The 16,466-nt window shown below is 44.6% G+C and overlaps 1 protein-coding gene and 1 long non-coding RNA gene across 2 annotated transcripts in view; both read left to right on the forward strand.

Moving 5' to 3' along the window:
- The window catches only part of LGMN (legumain), a 31,335-nt gene extending 30,002 nt beyond the window's left edge, over positions 1-1,333 (forward strand). Inside the window, exon 14 of the mRNA XM_080989576.1 lies at positions 505-1,333. Within this exon, the coding sequence (XP_080845702.1) occupies positions 505-544 (40 nt within the window). The 3' untranslated portion in view covers positions 545-1,333. The remainder of the gene's footprint in view (positions 1-504) is intronic.
- Positions 1,334-4,920: 3,587 nt separating this feature from the next.
- LOC308465012 lies at positions 4,921-9,444 on the forward strand. The gene is made up of 2 exons (XR_013980217.1): positions 4,921-7,498; positions 9,157-9,444. It is a non-coding gene; the product is annotated as an uncharacterized lncRNA (long non-coding RNA).
- Positions 9,445-16,466: the final 7,022 nt, after the last annotated feature.

Raw genomic sequence — 16,466 nt, forward strand, 5'->3', positions numbered from 1 at the left:
GGGAGTCTTTCTGCTCTTTGTCCTCCCACCCCCGGCGGCAGTCAGAAGTGTGTGAGCAGACAGGCAGAGCAAGCGACTCAGGCAGGTGGGTGGCAAAAGGGAGAAGTCAGGTTGCTGCTGCTTATTGAAGATGGAAGTGGGAGGTGCAGGGAGGTCCGCCCCACATCCCTTCCCCTCTCTGCAAGTGATCTGAAAAGCTGGGGAAACCAGCATAACCTTCTCTCACCAGGTACCACTGTGAAGTGTAAGGAGCTGTGGCAGGTAGGCAGGGCTGGTGGGCAATGCAAGCAGGGGATGCAGCCCACAGTACAGTGTTCCCAAACTTGGGTCTCCAGCATTTTGGACTACAGTTCCCATCATCCCTGGTCCTGCTAGCTGGGGATCATGGGAGTTGCAGTCCAACAACAGCCGGAGACCCGAATTTATGAAACACTGCCCTAGTACGCAAAACAAATTTGTGCCGTGAGAAAACCCTTGTTTTTACGCTTGTCGTTTCTCTTGCAGAATACTATCAGCCATGGATCGAGCCTGCAATGAATTTTAACCAAAAAGCAATTCAGTCGAGAAATTCAGCAACGAGCAGTTAATAATGTGGTAGTCTTCAAACCCAGGAACTAACATAAAGCAAAGGCAGTCAAGTGCGTCCTCTGTCAATAAAAAGAAAAAAGCCATGGAGGGATAGCCACCAGCTTCTGCACTTTAAAGCCTTTGGGAGGGTGAGACAGGATCCCTTCCAAGGGTGTGTCTCACTCCAGAAGCTGCTCCTGAAGTCTTCTGGAACGGACAACTTCATCAGCGCCTTCAGAATCGCATTATTGAATTCCACTCTGAGACTGTTTTGGCAATTACAGCAAAGGGATTGCTTTGAATTGTACTGGTTTTCTTTTCTTTTTTTTTTAATCGTTTGCTCAGGTTTTGGTGGCCTCCTTTTTTGAGAATTAACTAAGGAATTCCACACAGAAAAATGGCCTGTAGTGGATATGGCATTTCTGTTTGTTTTTATAATTGGAAATTAATGCTTTAAGGACCCAAGGGTTGACTGCAAGCTTCTAGATTGCACATCTCAAGAAGAATGAAAGGCCAGCTGTAAATTGGGGTTGTGGAGGGGTGTGTGAGAGAGTTAATTGGATAATTTGATTTAAAGTGCTTGGGTTTTGTTTGAAGATAAAACCGTGGTCACAAAAGCCCCCCACACTGAAGGAGACGAATGTCTGTTCTGTTTTCTGATTCTTATGTAATTGTATGTTTACACAACTTGGTGGGAGATTGTGCAGTGTTGACCTGTGAAGGATAATAAAACATGTTGAGCTGCTTATGCCTCACTCTAAACTCACATTTGTCTCCAGTCTTTTAACGGGGTGGTTTGTTAAGCAGCAACTTGCACCTCAGGGGTGTTTGTGGTTTAACTTTAGCCTCTTTGATGCTTCCCCAGTTGTTGTTGTTTAGTCATTTAGTCGTGTCCGACTCTTCGTGACCCCATGGACCAGAGCATGCCAGGCACTTCTGTCTTCCACTGCCTCCCGCAGTTTGGTCAAACTCATGTTTGTAGCTTTGAGAACACTGTCCAACCATCTCGTCCTCTGTCGTCCTCTTCTCCTTGTGCCCTCAATCTTTCCCAACATCAGGGGCTTTTCCAGGGAGTCTTCTCTTCTCATGAGGTGGGCTTCCCCAGTGGAACTACATTATTGCCATTTTCTGAGGCACTCTAGTAGTATAATGCAGTGAAAGTAGGATTTATTTTCTCCTTTTTTTGCCAAGCACCTGGAACATTGGTGATGTAAGTTAGAGAGAAAGAGGTTATCTTTCAGATAACCACATTGGATCCCATTCTAAAAGCTCACATAGAGCAGATGTGCCCTTTGCTTAGTCCAGTGGTCTGTATTCACCCCTGGACACAGGGTTGCATGACAGTGGTGGCTATGGCCAAAAGTTGGGTGGCTTTATCCCCACACTTGCATACAGCCCCTTCTTCAGCTGGTTGGTGCAGGTGAGCTGAGGAGGTGTTTTTCCCCATCCCATAATCAATCGGATGATCAAGAAGAGAACATCTTGCATTTTTTACCAGGGTGCTGTGCTCTGTTCTCCCCAGCATGGCACCAACTTAATTTCATCCTGTTGCTGCTGCCAAAATCAGTAGGGTCTTGGGGGGAATGTGGCGAAAAGGCCCAATCGAGTCCCCAAACTGGGAGTTAGCAACCACTGAAATTAGCTATTCCCCCACCTTGCTGGCTTTTCCTAGCTCACCCTTCCTTTGTGTATTTCAAAAACACCAACTCTCAATAAAGTGGTCTTTTCAAGTGCTTATGGAGCTGCTTGTAGCCCCAATGTTCTATGCTAGGAAGCTGCAGGTAAAATGTTGCTGTTGCCTTCTGAAAACATTGAGTACTGATCCATTCATTATTTGCTGAGACCTAGACGGTTGCGCACGCTCCCATGTAGTCTGCATCCTGAGCGCTCCCACCACTGTTTCAGAAAGTGGTGTATATCCAGTATTATTCACAGCCCATATCCATCCTGTCTTTTCCTAGGAAAATACTTTGTTTTGATGCATTCCCCTGCCCCAAGCCGGCTTTTGGTTTGAATTGAGAAAAGGAATGACTTAGCTGTGTTTTAAGCTCTTATACATGCACGGCCCAAATGCTGAACTCCAGCCGGTTGCAGATTCATTGTATTGTGGCAGGAGCTGTAGTTCAGTGGTAGAGCACCTTGCCTTGCCAGAAAGTCCCAGGTTGACTGGGCATAAGCTCCTGCCTGGAGAGCTGTTGCCTGCCAGTGCCTGCAATACATTGTCTGCTAAGACCCGAGGCATTTTTCTATGTTCCTAATGCCAGGCCTTAAAAAATTGCAGTAGTGACAGATTTACTATCGAGATATTGGTGTATGGGTGTCTGAGTAGTATATTTCCCCAGAAATATACTACTGAGACACCCATACACCAGTATCTCAATAGTAAATAGTATATTTCCCCAGAAATATACTACTGAGACACCCATACACCAGTATCTCAATAGTAAATAGTATATTTCCCCAGAAATATACTGCATTCTCTGGAGTGACTAGGACATTTCTTGGGCAACAAGTCTCTTGGAAGCTTGCAGCTGCTGCCAGTTGTAATCAAGGCACAGAGTAGTAGACTTTTTTTTTTTTTTTTTTTTTTTTTGGAGAGAGAGCGATCTGCCAGTTAAACCAACAGCACAGATCTATTCTTTATAGGAATGTTTCCAAGACAAGGTGTAGGGGTGCCTTCAGACCCTTTCTATTTTGTGGGTGGGATTTCAAAGAATTATAGAAGAACTGTAGAGTTGGAGGTGACTTGGGGGGGGGGGTCACCAACCTTCTGCAATGCAGGAGTCTTGACTGGCAAGTTCAAGGTTGCACAGTGAAAGTGGGTTTGGCACTCTTGCACAACTAATCCGCTGTTGGAATTCTGCCTGGGTCAGAGGAGTGTGCCACAGCGTAGGCACCGGCAGATATTCCTGTCGACCTCCCCGCGTCTCCACTCTGCTGATAAGCAGGCGAGGTCCGGCGATTCTTCTCAGATGTATGAGAGGAACACACCGTTCTTCCTCTCTCCCCTTTGGTGTCCCCAGGGAGGGGAAAGAAGCAGACAGAAAACTATTTACATCATTTATTTCTGCCTCTTACATCAGTACAGAGAATCATGTCTGCACTCAACAACAGCAAGAAGAAACTCCTCCCAAGTACATCCAGTACGGGTCATATGACACACACACACTGAGCTAACATCCGGTGCTCAGTACAGAATGGACTGCCCCTTTGTTCCCATGGCAACAGTCACAAACATCCTGTCTGGCTTTCCAGCCACAAGCAGCTGGCTGAGCTGCTAGAGCCTTTGCTTGCTGCAGCATTGGTGCTTTATGGTAACATCCGCTTCACTGAGAAGTCATTTTTATTTTGTAATCAGTAAAGGGATTGATGCAATGTCTTATAACTTCTCCATAAACAAAGAACAGTGCATGCTTCAGTAAGTAGCAGTTGTCAAATAATACCCAACCCCTGAGGATGGAAAGTTTGAGGAATTTATATTACCGTATTTTTCGCACCATAGGGCGCACCTGACAATAGGGCGCACCTATTTTTAGAGGAGGAAAACACACAAAAAAATATTCTGAATCAAATGTTGCACTAAACTATTTAAAGCAGCAAAGCGGGCGGCTCCTGTCTGCTTTGCTGCTTTAAATCGAGCCTCAGAGGAGGGTAGGAAGGGGAACCATGGCTTATCTAAGTCCAGTTAATAATGCTGAACCTGACTTATGGCCATTGAGATTAGCCTGGCCGTCTCAGTGGAAATCTGGGGAGGCTGAGGTGGACTTTCCAGTGGTCAATGTGTGGTTGTGTCTTCCTGCCCGGCATCTATTTCCTGCCCTCTTTCCCCCCTGCACCCCCACACCCTGCTTCCAGGGAAGGAAGCGGAGCCATGGATCCTCTGCTCGCAACTGCAGTGGATTCCCTCCACTTTGAAGCAGGAAAGTGGGAGAGGAGTGTAAGCGGCTCCCCTCCCACTTTGCTGCTTCAAAGGGAGCCCAGGAGGAGGGAATCCTCTGCAGCCGCAAGCAGAGGATCCATGGTCCCCTTCCTTCCCTCTTCCGTGATTGCTTTGAAGCAGGAAAGTGGTAAGCTGCTTACAGGTGTAAGCTGCTCCCCTCCCACTTTGCTGTTTCAACGGGAGCCCGAGAGGAGGGAATCCGCTGCCTTCGCTAGCAGAGGATCCATGGTCCCCTTCCTTCCCTCCTCCGTAGTTGCTTTGAAGCAGGAAGGTGGGAGAGGAGCTGCTTACACGAGTGTAAGCTGCTCCCCTCCCACTTTGCTGCTTCAAAGGGAGCCCGGGAGTAGGGAATCCGCTGCATGGATCCCCTTCTTTCCCTCCTCCGTGGCGCTCATCTCGCTTTATTGGCCAAGGGTGCCGGCATACAGCTTCCGGGTCGTTTGGCCAGCATGACCAAGCCGCTTCTGGCGAACCAGAGCAATGCAATGAAACGCTGTTTACCTTCCAGCCATAGCGGTACCTATTTATCTACGAGCAACAGGAGCTCACCCTGTCACGGGGATTCGAACCGCCGACCACCTGATCGGCAAGTCCTAGGCTCTGTGGTTAACCTACAGTGCCACCTGCGTCCCTAATCCTATGTCTACCTAGAAGTAAATCCCACTGTGTTTGACTCTGCTCCCAAATTACTATGCATAGAATTTTACCATTAAACCTTTTTATACTTTAGAATGTCTGTGTTTGTATGGGTTCATCATGGCCTTTGGCTAGCACAATTAATTTACTGAATTTGAGTTTGAACTCTGCCAAAATTGTAAGGTCCCTTAAACCAGATTGCTTTTCACCCCACTTGGATAACATTTTTATTTTTTGCCGCTAACCACAGAATGCTTCTGCAAGTCTTCCATTGTCCACACTTCAACCATATCATGTTCTGGTATGATTTTGTTCCAACACAAACATTGAATGTTCTGTGAAATGCATGTTTTACAGATGCTGCTGTTGTTTTTTTAACCACACAATGCTCAGTGTTAGGCCCCAGGATGCTGATTAAATGCTACTTATGTGAAAACCTACACTACTGAAATCACCACCAAGGCTGCATGTACAGTGGTACCTCGGGTTACATATGCTTCAGGTTACATATGCTTCAGGTTACAGAATCTGCTAACCCAGAAATAGTACCTCGGGTTAAGAACTTTGCTTCAGGATGAGTACAGAAATCGTGCTCCAGTGGCGCGGCAGCAGCAGGAGGCCCCATTAGCTAAAGTGGTGCTTCAGGTTAAGAACAGTTTCAGCTTAAGAACGGACCTCCGGAACGAATTAAGTACTTAACCTGAGGTACCACTGTATTCAAAGAGGAATTCTCTGCAAGAACTTGCCTCTTTTGACTGATCAATTTTTATGTGACATAGAAAATATCCCCCCCCCCCCCGGGAGAGTTCATCCTAGTCTAGCTTTCCACAACCTGTTGCCCTCCAGAACTTTTTGGCAACAACTCACATCAGCCCTTCCTGATCCTTCCTGATGTAGGCAGTAAAATATCCCTTCCAAGACAACAGCCATCAGTACCCTTTTTAAAAACTAGGGTATCTCTTCCATTCCTGGATGCAGCAGTTATACCAGAAGCACCACTGCATACTTTACATTTTCTTCAGATATCTTTAATTTCAAATGTGTGTCCCCCTTGTTGCCCAGGGATGGGGAGCTTGCAGCCCTCCAGAAGTTACTGAACTCTCAAGTCCCATCAGTCACAGCCAGCATGGCCAACGGTCAGGAATAATGGGAGCTGAAGTCCAATAACACATGGGAGGGGCACAACTTGCCTATAGCTACCTTACCCCATGGAACTTAAGAAAAGCCTGCAGGATCAGGCCAATGGCTCGTCTGGTCCAGCATCCTGGCCCCACAGTGGCTGAACCTGCCTGTGGGAAACCAGCAAGCAGGATTCGCACACAAGAGCCTTCTCCTGTGGTTTCCAGCAACTGGCATTCAGGAGCCTTGCTGCCTCCTAGAATGGAATCCCAGGGTGGTCTGCAGGCCATTGCAACACTCCATACAAGGCAAATTGAGATGATCACCTAAGGCAGTGGATGCTGGAGGGCAGAGAGTGGTTGCTGCACAGTGATGGACCTACATTTGGGGGTCCCTGAAGCTTAATCTGTTATGGGGGCTCCTTTGCAACCAGCAACAAGGTCTGGGTAACCACTGTTATCTTCTTCAGAGGGGTGGTTCCATGACAGATCACCACAATTTTTTTCGTGAGTTTACACTTTAGGTATCCACTTAAGTACTGTTACAAAAGTTGAGCACCTCGCCATCTCTCTGCTGAGTGGTAGCAAAAGTCCATGGGGCTCCAGGCACCCACCCAGGGTCTGTGGCCATTTGGAGAACTGAGACATGACAGAGACTGGGAAACAAACTACGAGCTTGTTGAAGCTTCAATGACACACTGGGCAATAGATATAGGACAAAATATAGATCTCAACCTCTGGGAGAAACTCTGGAAAAGCGACCTCAAATTTGCAGCATGCTATTCACTGAAAGAGAACTATTTGAAAATGATTCATAGGTGGTACTTGACTCTGAGTAGGTTGGCTAAGATTTATTAGACAGAATCAGATACATGCTGGAAGTGTAAAGAAGTGGCGGGAACATTCTTCCACATGTGGTGTGTAGGAGTGCAAATATCCAGAGTGTGGGGTCAGGTGGGATTACTATGAGGAATTATGAAATATGCATCAAGCCATTGTGTCCACGATGAATGCATTGTGTTGACTGGGTTTGATACATTGACAATAATTTCTGACCAAATCCCACAACCCTCTGCATCTCTGGCCATTTCCTCTACTGTCCATTTCTCTCTGCTTGACAAGTCACGTACACAGCCCAGTTCAGCCCAGTTGCTTCACCAGGCAGGCTTCTGGGTCATTAAAGATAGTAAGCAAGCTTCTTTGAAGTAGCTTTCTGATATGTTAATCTCACATGAAGGTCGGGGAGAATGGCGGCAATAAAAATGAGTCTATTACCGAAACTGCTATTCTTATTTCAGAATATACCAATAATCAGGGGAACATCAGTATTCAAGGACTGGCAGAAAATACTTTCTAAATTCATCTGGCAAGGAAAAAGGCCGAGAATTAGATTCAAATTACTCACAGACCAAAGAGATAGAGGAGGATTCGCAGTCCCAAATTTAAAGTTATATTATGAAGCCTCATGCCTCTGTTGGGTCAAGGATTGGATTATTATAAAAAATAAAGATCTGCTAGATTTAGAAGGATTTGATTTAAGATTCGGTTGGCACGCTTACCTATGGCGTAATAAGGGAAAGATCCATAAAGGATTTTCTAACCATATCTTCAGAGGGCCATTACTGGAGGTGTGGGAAAGAAATAAAAAATTATTGGAACAGAATACCCCTTGGTGGCTTTCGCCAATCGATATCCTGACAATAAAAAAAACAAATATCAAAGGAGAAAGATGGACCTACGAAGATTTATTAGTAAAAACAGAGACCGGTTGGAGGATTAGGCCATATGAAGAAATAAAGAACAAATTGACAGGTTGGATCCAATTTCATCAAATCAACTCTATCTGGACCAAGGATAAAAAAAATGGGATAAGTGAGAAAAAATCTAGATTCCAGATTGAAATATTAGAAAGTAAAACAAAACTCCTATTGAAAATGTATAGCCTGTTGCTCGAATGGGACACCAAAGATGAAGAAGTAAAGGAGGTAATGGTGAGATGGGCAATGGACTTTGGGTATAACATAGAGTTTGATAAATGGCAGGCACTATGCAATAAAGGTATGAGATTCTCGGCATGCACACCACTCAGGGAAAATATGTACAAAATGATGTACAGGTGGTACGTAACGCCCGTAAAACTGGAAAAAATATATAAAACTGGTGATAAATTATGCTGGAAGCGCAAGATTAAGGAGGGCGATTTTTATCATATGTGGTGGTTGTGCGAGCCTATTAGAAAATTTTGGGAATCTATTTACAATGAACTAAAAAAAATCTTTAAATATACCTTTATAAAAAGACCTGAAGCCTTTTTGCTGGGGATAATTGGAGAGGAAATCAAAAAGGAAAATCAAACACTCTTTCAGTACGCGACAGTGGCCGCCAGAACTCTAATAGCGCAGAACTGGAAGACACCAAGAATCCCAACCATAAATGAATGGCAATCGAAACTACTCGACTATCTAGAATTGGCAAAAATGACACAGAAAATAAGAAATCAAAAAGACACAAAGTTAATAAAGATTGGAATAAATTCATGGCATACATGGAAACAGAGGTAAAAAAAACTAAAAAACACAGTAGGTGTGATATAACACTTGTGATGTAAAGAATTTTTTTTTTTTTTTTTTTTTGAGGAAAAGAAACTGCAGATAGAAAAATTTTATAACACATTCCGAAACCGAGATGAAGGGAAGTCAGTCAGTGTTGTGTGTTATGTAGTTAATGTAGTTAATTTGTTGTTGTCTTATGTCAGGAGTATATATATATTTTTTATATATTTTTTTCTTTTCTTTATTTAGTCTTTTTTGGTGTGAATGTGTTGTGTTTGTCTTCTTTGTTTGTATGGTGTTATAAAATAAAATTTATTTTAAAAAAAAAAAATCTCACGTGAAGGTGATAATGATCGCTGTCCTCCTGGCCATCCTTCTTATCATGTATATTGCTTGTTTATCACCTCCAGGGTTGCCAAATGTACTCCTTTGTAGTTCTGTTAATTAGTTTTGGTAGTTTAACTTTTTCCCCACGTGGGGGTTGTTGAAATGCTCAGAAGAAATCTGATTGGTTCTTATGAACACTCTGTAAAAGTTCTTTTGTGAATAAAACGACCTGGGCCGAGGGGTGGAGAGAGAGACACAGAGAGAGATTATTATACACACCCTTCCCAGAGTCTTGCTGGTTCAAGCCTCTATGTGTATTCTTATTAATCAGAGTTCAATTCTTCCTTTACCTTGGGAATGCCTCATGGTGGACATGTAAAAAGGTAAAAGGGTAATGGGAAATAATTTATAATGAATTGAAAAAAATGTTCAAAATTACTTCCCCCACTCCAAAACAGAGTCATTTTTACTGGGGATAACCCAGACTGAAATTCCCAGGTGTCAGAAAAGGGTATTCATGTATGCAACAACTGCGGCCCATGTTTCGTTAGACCCCAAAATGGAGAGTCAGCGAGGTCCCAACTAAAGAGGATTGGCAATTTAAGTTGACAGAATATGCACAACCTGCAGATTTAACACAGAATAAGAGAGCAAAAAGAGCATATGTTTAAAGAAGATTGGAAAACATTTATTGAATATATGGAAAATAACTGTGTACAGCTGAAAATGCTGGCAGCATTAAGATAAATCCAACACAGTAAATAATTTTTGATGGATGAAAAAGGGGAAAATTGATTTGAATGGTTATAGTAAATATGCAGGAATATGTAAAATGAACCATGAAAAGAGAAGAAGGGAAGTCATTGGATATTTTAAAGTTTGTAAAATGTTTATTTGAAATTGTAAGACAGAAAAGTTAATAAAAAATTATTACAAAGACATGACAGAGACCATCAGAGCTTGAAGAAATATGGTTTATTCACCATTTACACCTTCAGTCTGTATGGAGGGAGGGAGTCCAGATTTTATGGTCATTTCTAGAGGGGCGTGTCCCTCACAGCAATGCAGCCCCAGAGTGCAAGACATCTCTCCCAGCCAGCCTGCCCAAGATAGATCCCAGTTTTTCTTCTCCCTTCCTCTTCCCAGCAACCCTTGCTCAAAAACTCTCTTTTTCTGTCACCTCAGTCACACACCCCATCACTTTGGCAACGTCTGTCTCCCCGCCCCGACCAAAGGATTCCTCTCAGATAGCCCATCAACTCCTTTGTCATGTCAACAGATTTGCTCTTTGCTAGACCAGCCACCAGGGATTCCTTGTCTGGGACAGTTCTGCAGCTTGTTGTTGTTTAGTCATTTAGTCGTGTCCAACTCTTCGTGACCCCATGGGCCAGAGCACGCCAGGCACTTCTGTCTTCCACTGCCTCCCGCAGTTTGGTCAAACTCATGTTTGTAGCTTCGAGAACACTGTCCAACCATCTTGTCCTTTGTCGTCCCCTTCTCCTTGTGCCCTCCATCTTTCCCAACATCAGGGTCTTTTCCAGGGAGTCTTCTCATGAGGTGGCCCAAGTATTAGAGCCTCAGCTTCAGGATCTGTCCTTCCAGTGAGCACTCAGCGCTGATTTCCTTCAGAATGGATAGGTTTGATCTTCTTGCAGTCCATGGGACTCTCAAGAGTCTCCTCCAGCAACATAATTCAAAAGCATCAATTCTTCAGCGACCAGCCTTCTTTATGGTCCAGCTTTCACTTCCATACATCACTACTGGGAAAACCATAGCTTTTACTATATGGGCCTTTATTGGCAAGGTGATGTCTCTACTTTTTAAGATGCTGTCATTGCTTTTCTCCCAAGAAGCAGGCGTCTTTTAATTTCGTGACTGCTGTCACCATCTGCAGTGATCATGGAGCCCAAGAAAGTAAAATCTCTCACTGCCTCCATTTCTTCCCCTTCTATTTGCCAGGAGGTGATGGTACCAGTGGCCACGATCTTAGTTTTTTTTACTTTCATCCATACTCAATTGATCAAAATCCTACCATTTATTAATTTCTAGAGGGTAGGGTCCCCCAAATCTATAACTTCTTTCATGAATTCATTATTATTCCTCTAGGGCCTTGACCTCTGTTAGAAAGGGAGTAAAAATATATTAGCCACAGCAGGACAGCCAACTTACCACAACACGACACCTTTACAATATCTGTGCTACTGACTCTCAAACTTTGGAGTTGTTGGAATACATACAAAACAAAATTAATCCACTTGAGTTGCGTGGCTTGAATTGGGTCTTCTCTACCCAAAATGTTTAAGCAATGGGATCTAAAGCCTTCTCTGTAGCCCCTCCAGGATTAGGGGCCATGAAGCTTAAGCTTCATTGGTTTCGTAGCAGAACTGCCCCTGGGCAGTGCCAGGGAAGTGTTGGAGGGCCGAGCTGTGTGGGCACCACAAGGCCTGGCTTGCACACTCTACAGGGCCAGCCCAAGACCCTTTGCTGCCTAATTAGAGGTAGATAGCCGTGTTGGTCTGCTGTGGTGGAAACAAAATAAAAACATTCCTTCCAGTAGCACCTTAGAAACCAACTAAGTTTGTTATTGGCATGACCTTTTGTGTACATGCACAGGGAAGCTCATACCAATAACAAACTTAGTTGGTCTCTAAGGTGGTACTGGAAGGAATGTTTTTACTTTGCTCCCTAAGGCAGGCTACAAGGTGGGCTTCCTCAATTTGCCCTTACAGAAGCTGAGAAGCACTTGAATCGGGCTTTAGCACTGGTGATGAGACAGCGTTCTCCACTGCACCCAAGCTAGTTTAGGGGATGGAGGGTATGCTAAATGGTGCAAATAGCACTGCCCAATCCACTGGCTGCTCAAGGTGATTGATGAAGCACCATTCCATCCCGTTAAATAATTCAATCTGCTGCTACCTTCAATTTTTTTGTATACATAAAGATGGCATGTCCAGTGCACTTTAACTTACCAGTCTCGTATGTTCACCTAGCTAAGTATTGGTCATTGGCCTTGCTGGCTGGGGTTGATGGGAGGTGCAGTTAAACGATATCTGGAGGGTCAGAGGTTTGCCACTCCTACCATGGAGTTTAGCTCCTTTTGGGTGGTTGAGAGCACATTTAGGGTGTCCTTCAGTGTAATCTTATTCCTCTTTTATCACCCTTGCAGTTCAGCATCTTTTCTTTGCTGCTTAGGAACATGAAGGGAAGGGTCATCTAGGCTCAGTCCCATAATCTTCTGCTTCACAGCCATCACGAGGATATTGCGTCACCTATTAGCGTGTATAGGAGAATGAGAAAAACAAGGGAAAGCAGATACCAAACAAAATTAGAGGAGAGCCAGATCCTGTTTTTGAGAAAGCAAACATTTTATTTTCTCCAGAAGGATTGCAGCAGCAGCAGTTCCCCCTGGCCCGACCCCACAAAAAGCAGAAAGTCAGGTTTCTTGATTTGCATGCAGACTGGTTGCACTCAGATTGAAAAAATATCTTTTTACAAAATGCACATGAATTAAGACCCAGTTTGCAGTACGGTTTCCTGTCTTTGAGGAAAGTTTTCTTCTTTTTATATATATAACCCACTCAGCCATGGGCTGTATGGGGGGCTAGGGGAGGGGTAGTACTTCTGGGGTAGGGATGCAGGTGGCGCTGTGGTCTAAACCACTGAGCCTATTGGGCTTACTGATCAGAAGGTTTGAATCCCTGTGGCGGAGTGAGCTCCCGCTGCTCTGTCCCAGCTCCTGCCAACCAAGCAGTTCTAAAGCACACCAGTACAAGTAGATAAATAGGCGGGAAAGTAAACAGCATTTCTGTGCACTCTGGTTTTCGTCCATTGTGTCAGAAGCGGTCTAGTCATGCTGGTCACATTACCTGGAAAGTTGTCTGTGGACAAACGCCACCTCCCTCTGCCTGAAATGAAATGAGTGCCACAACTGAGCGCCTTACCCCATAGTCACATTTGACTGGACTTAACCATCCCGGGGGCTTTTACCTTTTACATAGTACTTCTGGTGGGGTATACATCGTGCTCCTCAGCTCTCACCAGTGGCTCCTAGAAGCTGTCAGCATGTGACAGTGGCCACACCCTGGGAAGTGGCTTTGACTGGCCAGCTAGCCAAGTGAGGGTAGCCAGTGGGTCTCAAACTCTTGGTGAGTTAGAGACTTCCCCCGCAGGTGAAGGCAGGCTCTGGAGGATTGGATGGAAGAGACAAATATTGAGTCCAATGGTCAAGAAGGCATTCTGCCTGTGCTGTAGAGGGAAGTGACCCATCTAGATCCTAGACCCATCTAGGATGAGGAAAATTCTGATCCTAAGCCTCTGCCATCTTGTAGGATATTTTTTGGGGAAGAAAAGGCTAAGGAGTAAACCCTACTTAAATCTGGAGTGGGGTCCTTAAGACACATTGTACGTCTCCTCGTCTCCTTCCGGCAACTCCTACAGCCAAGCTGGTGCCAAACATCTGCTCTGCTATCCTTTGGAGCACATCAGCGAGACCGAGGGGGGGAAGGGTCTTGCTGTCTGAGCATCCCAGGACCTTCATACACACTGCCCAGGCTTGCGCCCCAGTTTAGTGCTGCAAACACACAGATTTGACTTCACCCTTAGAGGCACACTCCATTGACTCTTGAGGCAGATGCCGACAACAACAGCTGTGGGCTCAGGTAATGCCCGCACGCCGAGGACTCACTGCAACATTTTATTGTGGGAGCCACTTGTAATTTTGTAGGGCAGCAATCCTTAATGGATGGGGACGGGAGGCTCAAAGGCGATGAAATTACCCGATCCAAAGCCCTAGTAGGGTTGCATGAGCGCAGGGCAGAAGAGGGAGGGCTGCTTTCTTCCTTTGTATGCATGTGTCTGCTTCAGGTTTGTTTGTTTTTTAAAGATTTTCCTGGAAAGGTGGAGAACTGGACTTTAGACTGGGAAAATGAGAAACTGAGAAAAACCAAAACTGACAGATTTGCTCATTCTTAGTTCCTGCTTACCCAGTGAGTAAGTGAACACATGACCCTATGTCTCTCTCACATGCATTTCTCAGTTATTTATTTATTTGCATGCAAAAACAAGAGTTTTGCAAGGAAACAGATGTTTGTCCCCATTGTGCAACAGTCCCAGAGGGCAAATTTCTCAGATGTAGAGTAGATTTTACTCACAAGTCATGAGAATCTCCTGAGTCACTCAGGTCATCCCTCCTTTCACATGATCATAGTGGTCACTAGCACAAAACTGCTGCCCTTGCTTTTGTAAAAACTGTGATAGAAAGGTGTGGTTGTCTGGGGCAGTATGATAAGGAGATAGCATAGTCTCCAAGAGATCAGAGGTGAAATACTCACAAGGCCACTATCCACACATCACGGATCATGGTCTGAGCACCCCCCCCCCCGCCCACTGTCCCTCATGTTACACATTGTGCAAGAATCTTCTCTGGCTTGCGTACAGTGTGTTATCTAGTCTGCAAAAGCCTGACGTGCACTGATTTTTAAGTCAGTAGGATCTGCATTGTTTTAGCTTACTATGCTAGAAATTTCTATCTACCAAGCATCCTGGTGCTCCCTGTTTATGGAACGCTCGGGTTTTCATTTAATATTTTTTAAATCTATGTTGGAATTGTTTTGATTGCTGCTTTCATTCAATTGCTGTTCACCCACTACTGTGTTTATCTTCTGATCTATTGGTTTTTACAGTGGGTTTTGGGTAAGCCAAACTAGACATTGTTTTACCCTGAAGACCAGGGAATCTGTTCATTCAAGCCATCCATCCATCTATTAATCTGCTCTGCAGAAGAGAGGCATCTGCTCACCACTCAGAAGTTTAACTTCTAGGGTCTCGGTGGAGGGAGCTAGAAATACAAATAATGGCAGCCCTATCAGCTTGCACACCAACACTGAGATCATTGTAGGAGCATCACTGCTTGTCCCCGTAGTTGGTGAGGCCCATTTGGCATCAGCATGAAACTGGACCTTCAATATTATTGGCCTGCTGCTCTTCCAATAGATATTCTACAGGTGCCTTCTGTGTTAATTTTCAAACAGTTTGCTGAAAACTTTTATTTGCTTGCAGGCAATTAAGGAAAACATTTTCCATAAGAGTCAGCTGTGTGTGTGTGTGTGTGTGTGTGTGTGTGGTTTTTATTGCATTATAATCCTCCTTAACTACTTTTATTGCTTTTATGGAATTGCAGTATACAAATATTTTGATAATTAAGATACTAAAGGCTGTGTTCAACTAGCTTGTTTTGCTAGTGGAAATCAGTGCAAGGAGTCCCACTAGTGCAAGAAAACTTTCCACCTCTGACCCCCCCCCCCCATGTACCTCCTCACCTCCCCCCAATCTGCTCTAGCAGGGCAGGGTTGTACTGTTGGGAAAGCAGAAATTATTGCACCTTAAGCTTATATTGAATACACCCCCATATAAATAAACAAATGAAACACAGTTTTGAAAAGACCCCACAGTGACGGGGGAGTGATGGTAAGCAGAGAGAGGAACTCCAGAGGCTTGAAAGGAAACGAAATGCATTCCACACCCAACACATTTTGGCACAGGATGACTTCTGAACAGAAGTCACTAGTGCAGGGTCCCCATGCTTCTAAAAATGTAGCCCCAGGAAGGGTTTCTTTCCAAATGTACTGAGCCTGGAATAAATTTCATTTCAGGTTTCTTTCTTTCCCTGCCATTGGTGCTTTCTTGTTTTTTGTGTTTTTGTGGGACTGATAGTAACTTACTATGATACTCAGTTTTCTGCTAGTGTTGGGTACGTCATCTCCTGCCCTAAGAGCATAAGAAAAGCCTGACTGCTGGATCAGGTCAAAGGCTCATCTAGTCCAGCCTCCTGTTCTCACAGTGACCAACCAGATGCCTATGGAAGCTGGAAAGAAGGATCAGAGTGAAACAGAACTTTTTCCACTAGGGCTTCAGAACAACTAGTATTCAGAGGCTGCCTTCTCCTCATAACCACCATGGCTAGTATGCAGGGATAGCCTTAGACCCTTCCCTTTTCATCTAACCCTTTCTCTTAGATCACTTCCAGATGACCTGCTTATTTTGAAGCATCCTGAGTTGTTTGCACCAAATTGCAAGGTTAGTTGTCGTTAGTTATATATCGAGCGTTTATTCTGATTTGTCTCCCACTTGGACTACTGCAATGCGCTCTACGTGGGGCTACCTTTGAAGGTGACCTGCAATTAATCCAGAATGCAGCAGCTAGACTGGTGACCGGGAGTGGCTGCCGGGACCACATAACACCGGTCTTGAGAAATCTGCATTGGCTCCCAGTACATTTCTGAGCACAATTCAAAGTGTTGGTGCTGACCTTTAAAGCCCTAAATGGCC

The sequence above is a fragment of the Podarcis pityusensis genome, assembly GCF_964106645.2.
Source record: "Podarcis pityusensis genome assembly, chromosome: 1".
NCBI lineage: Eukaryota > Metazoa > Chordata > Lepidosauria > Squamata > Lacertidae > Podarcis > Podarcis pityusensis.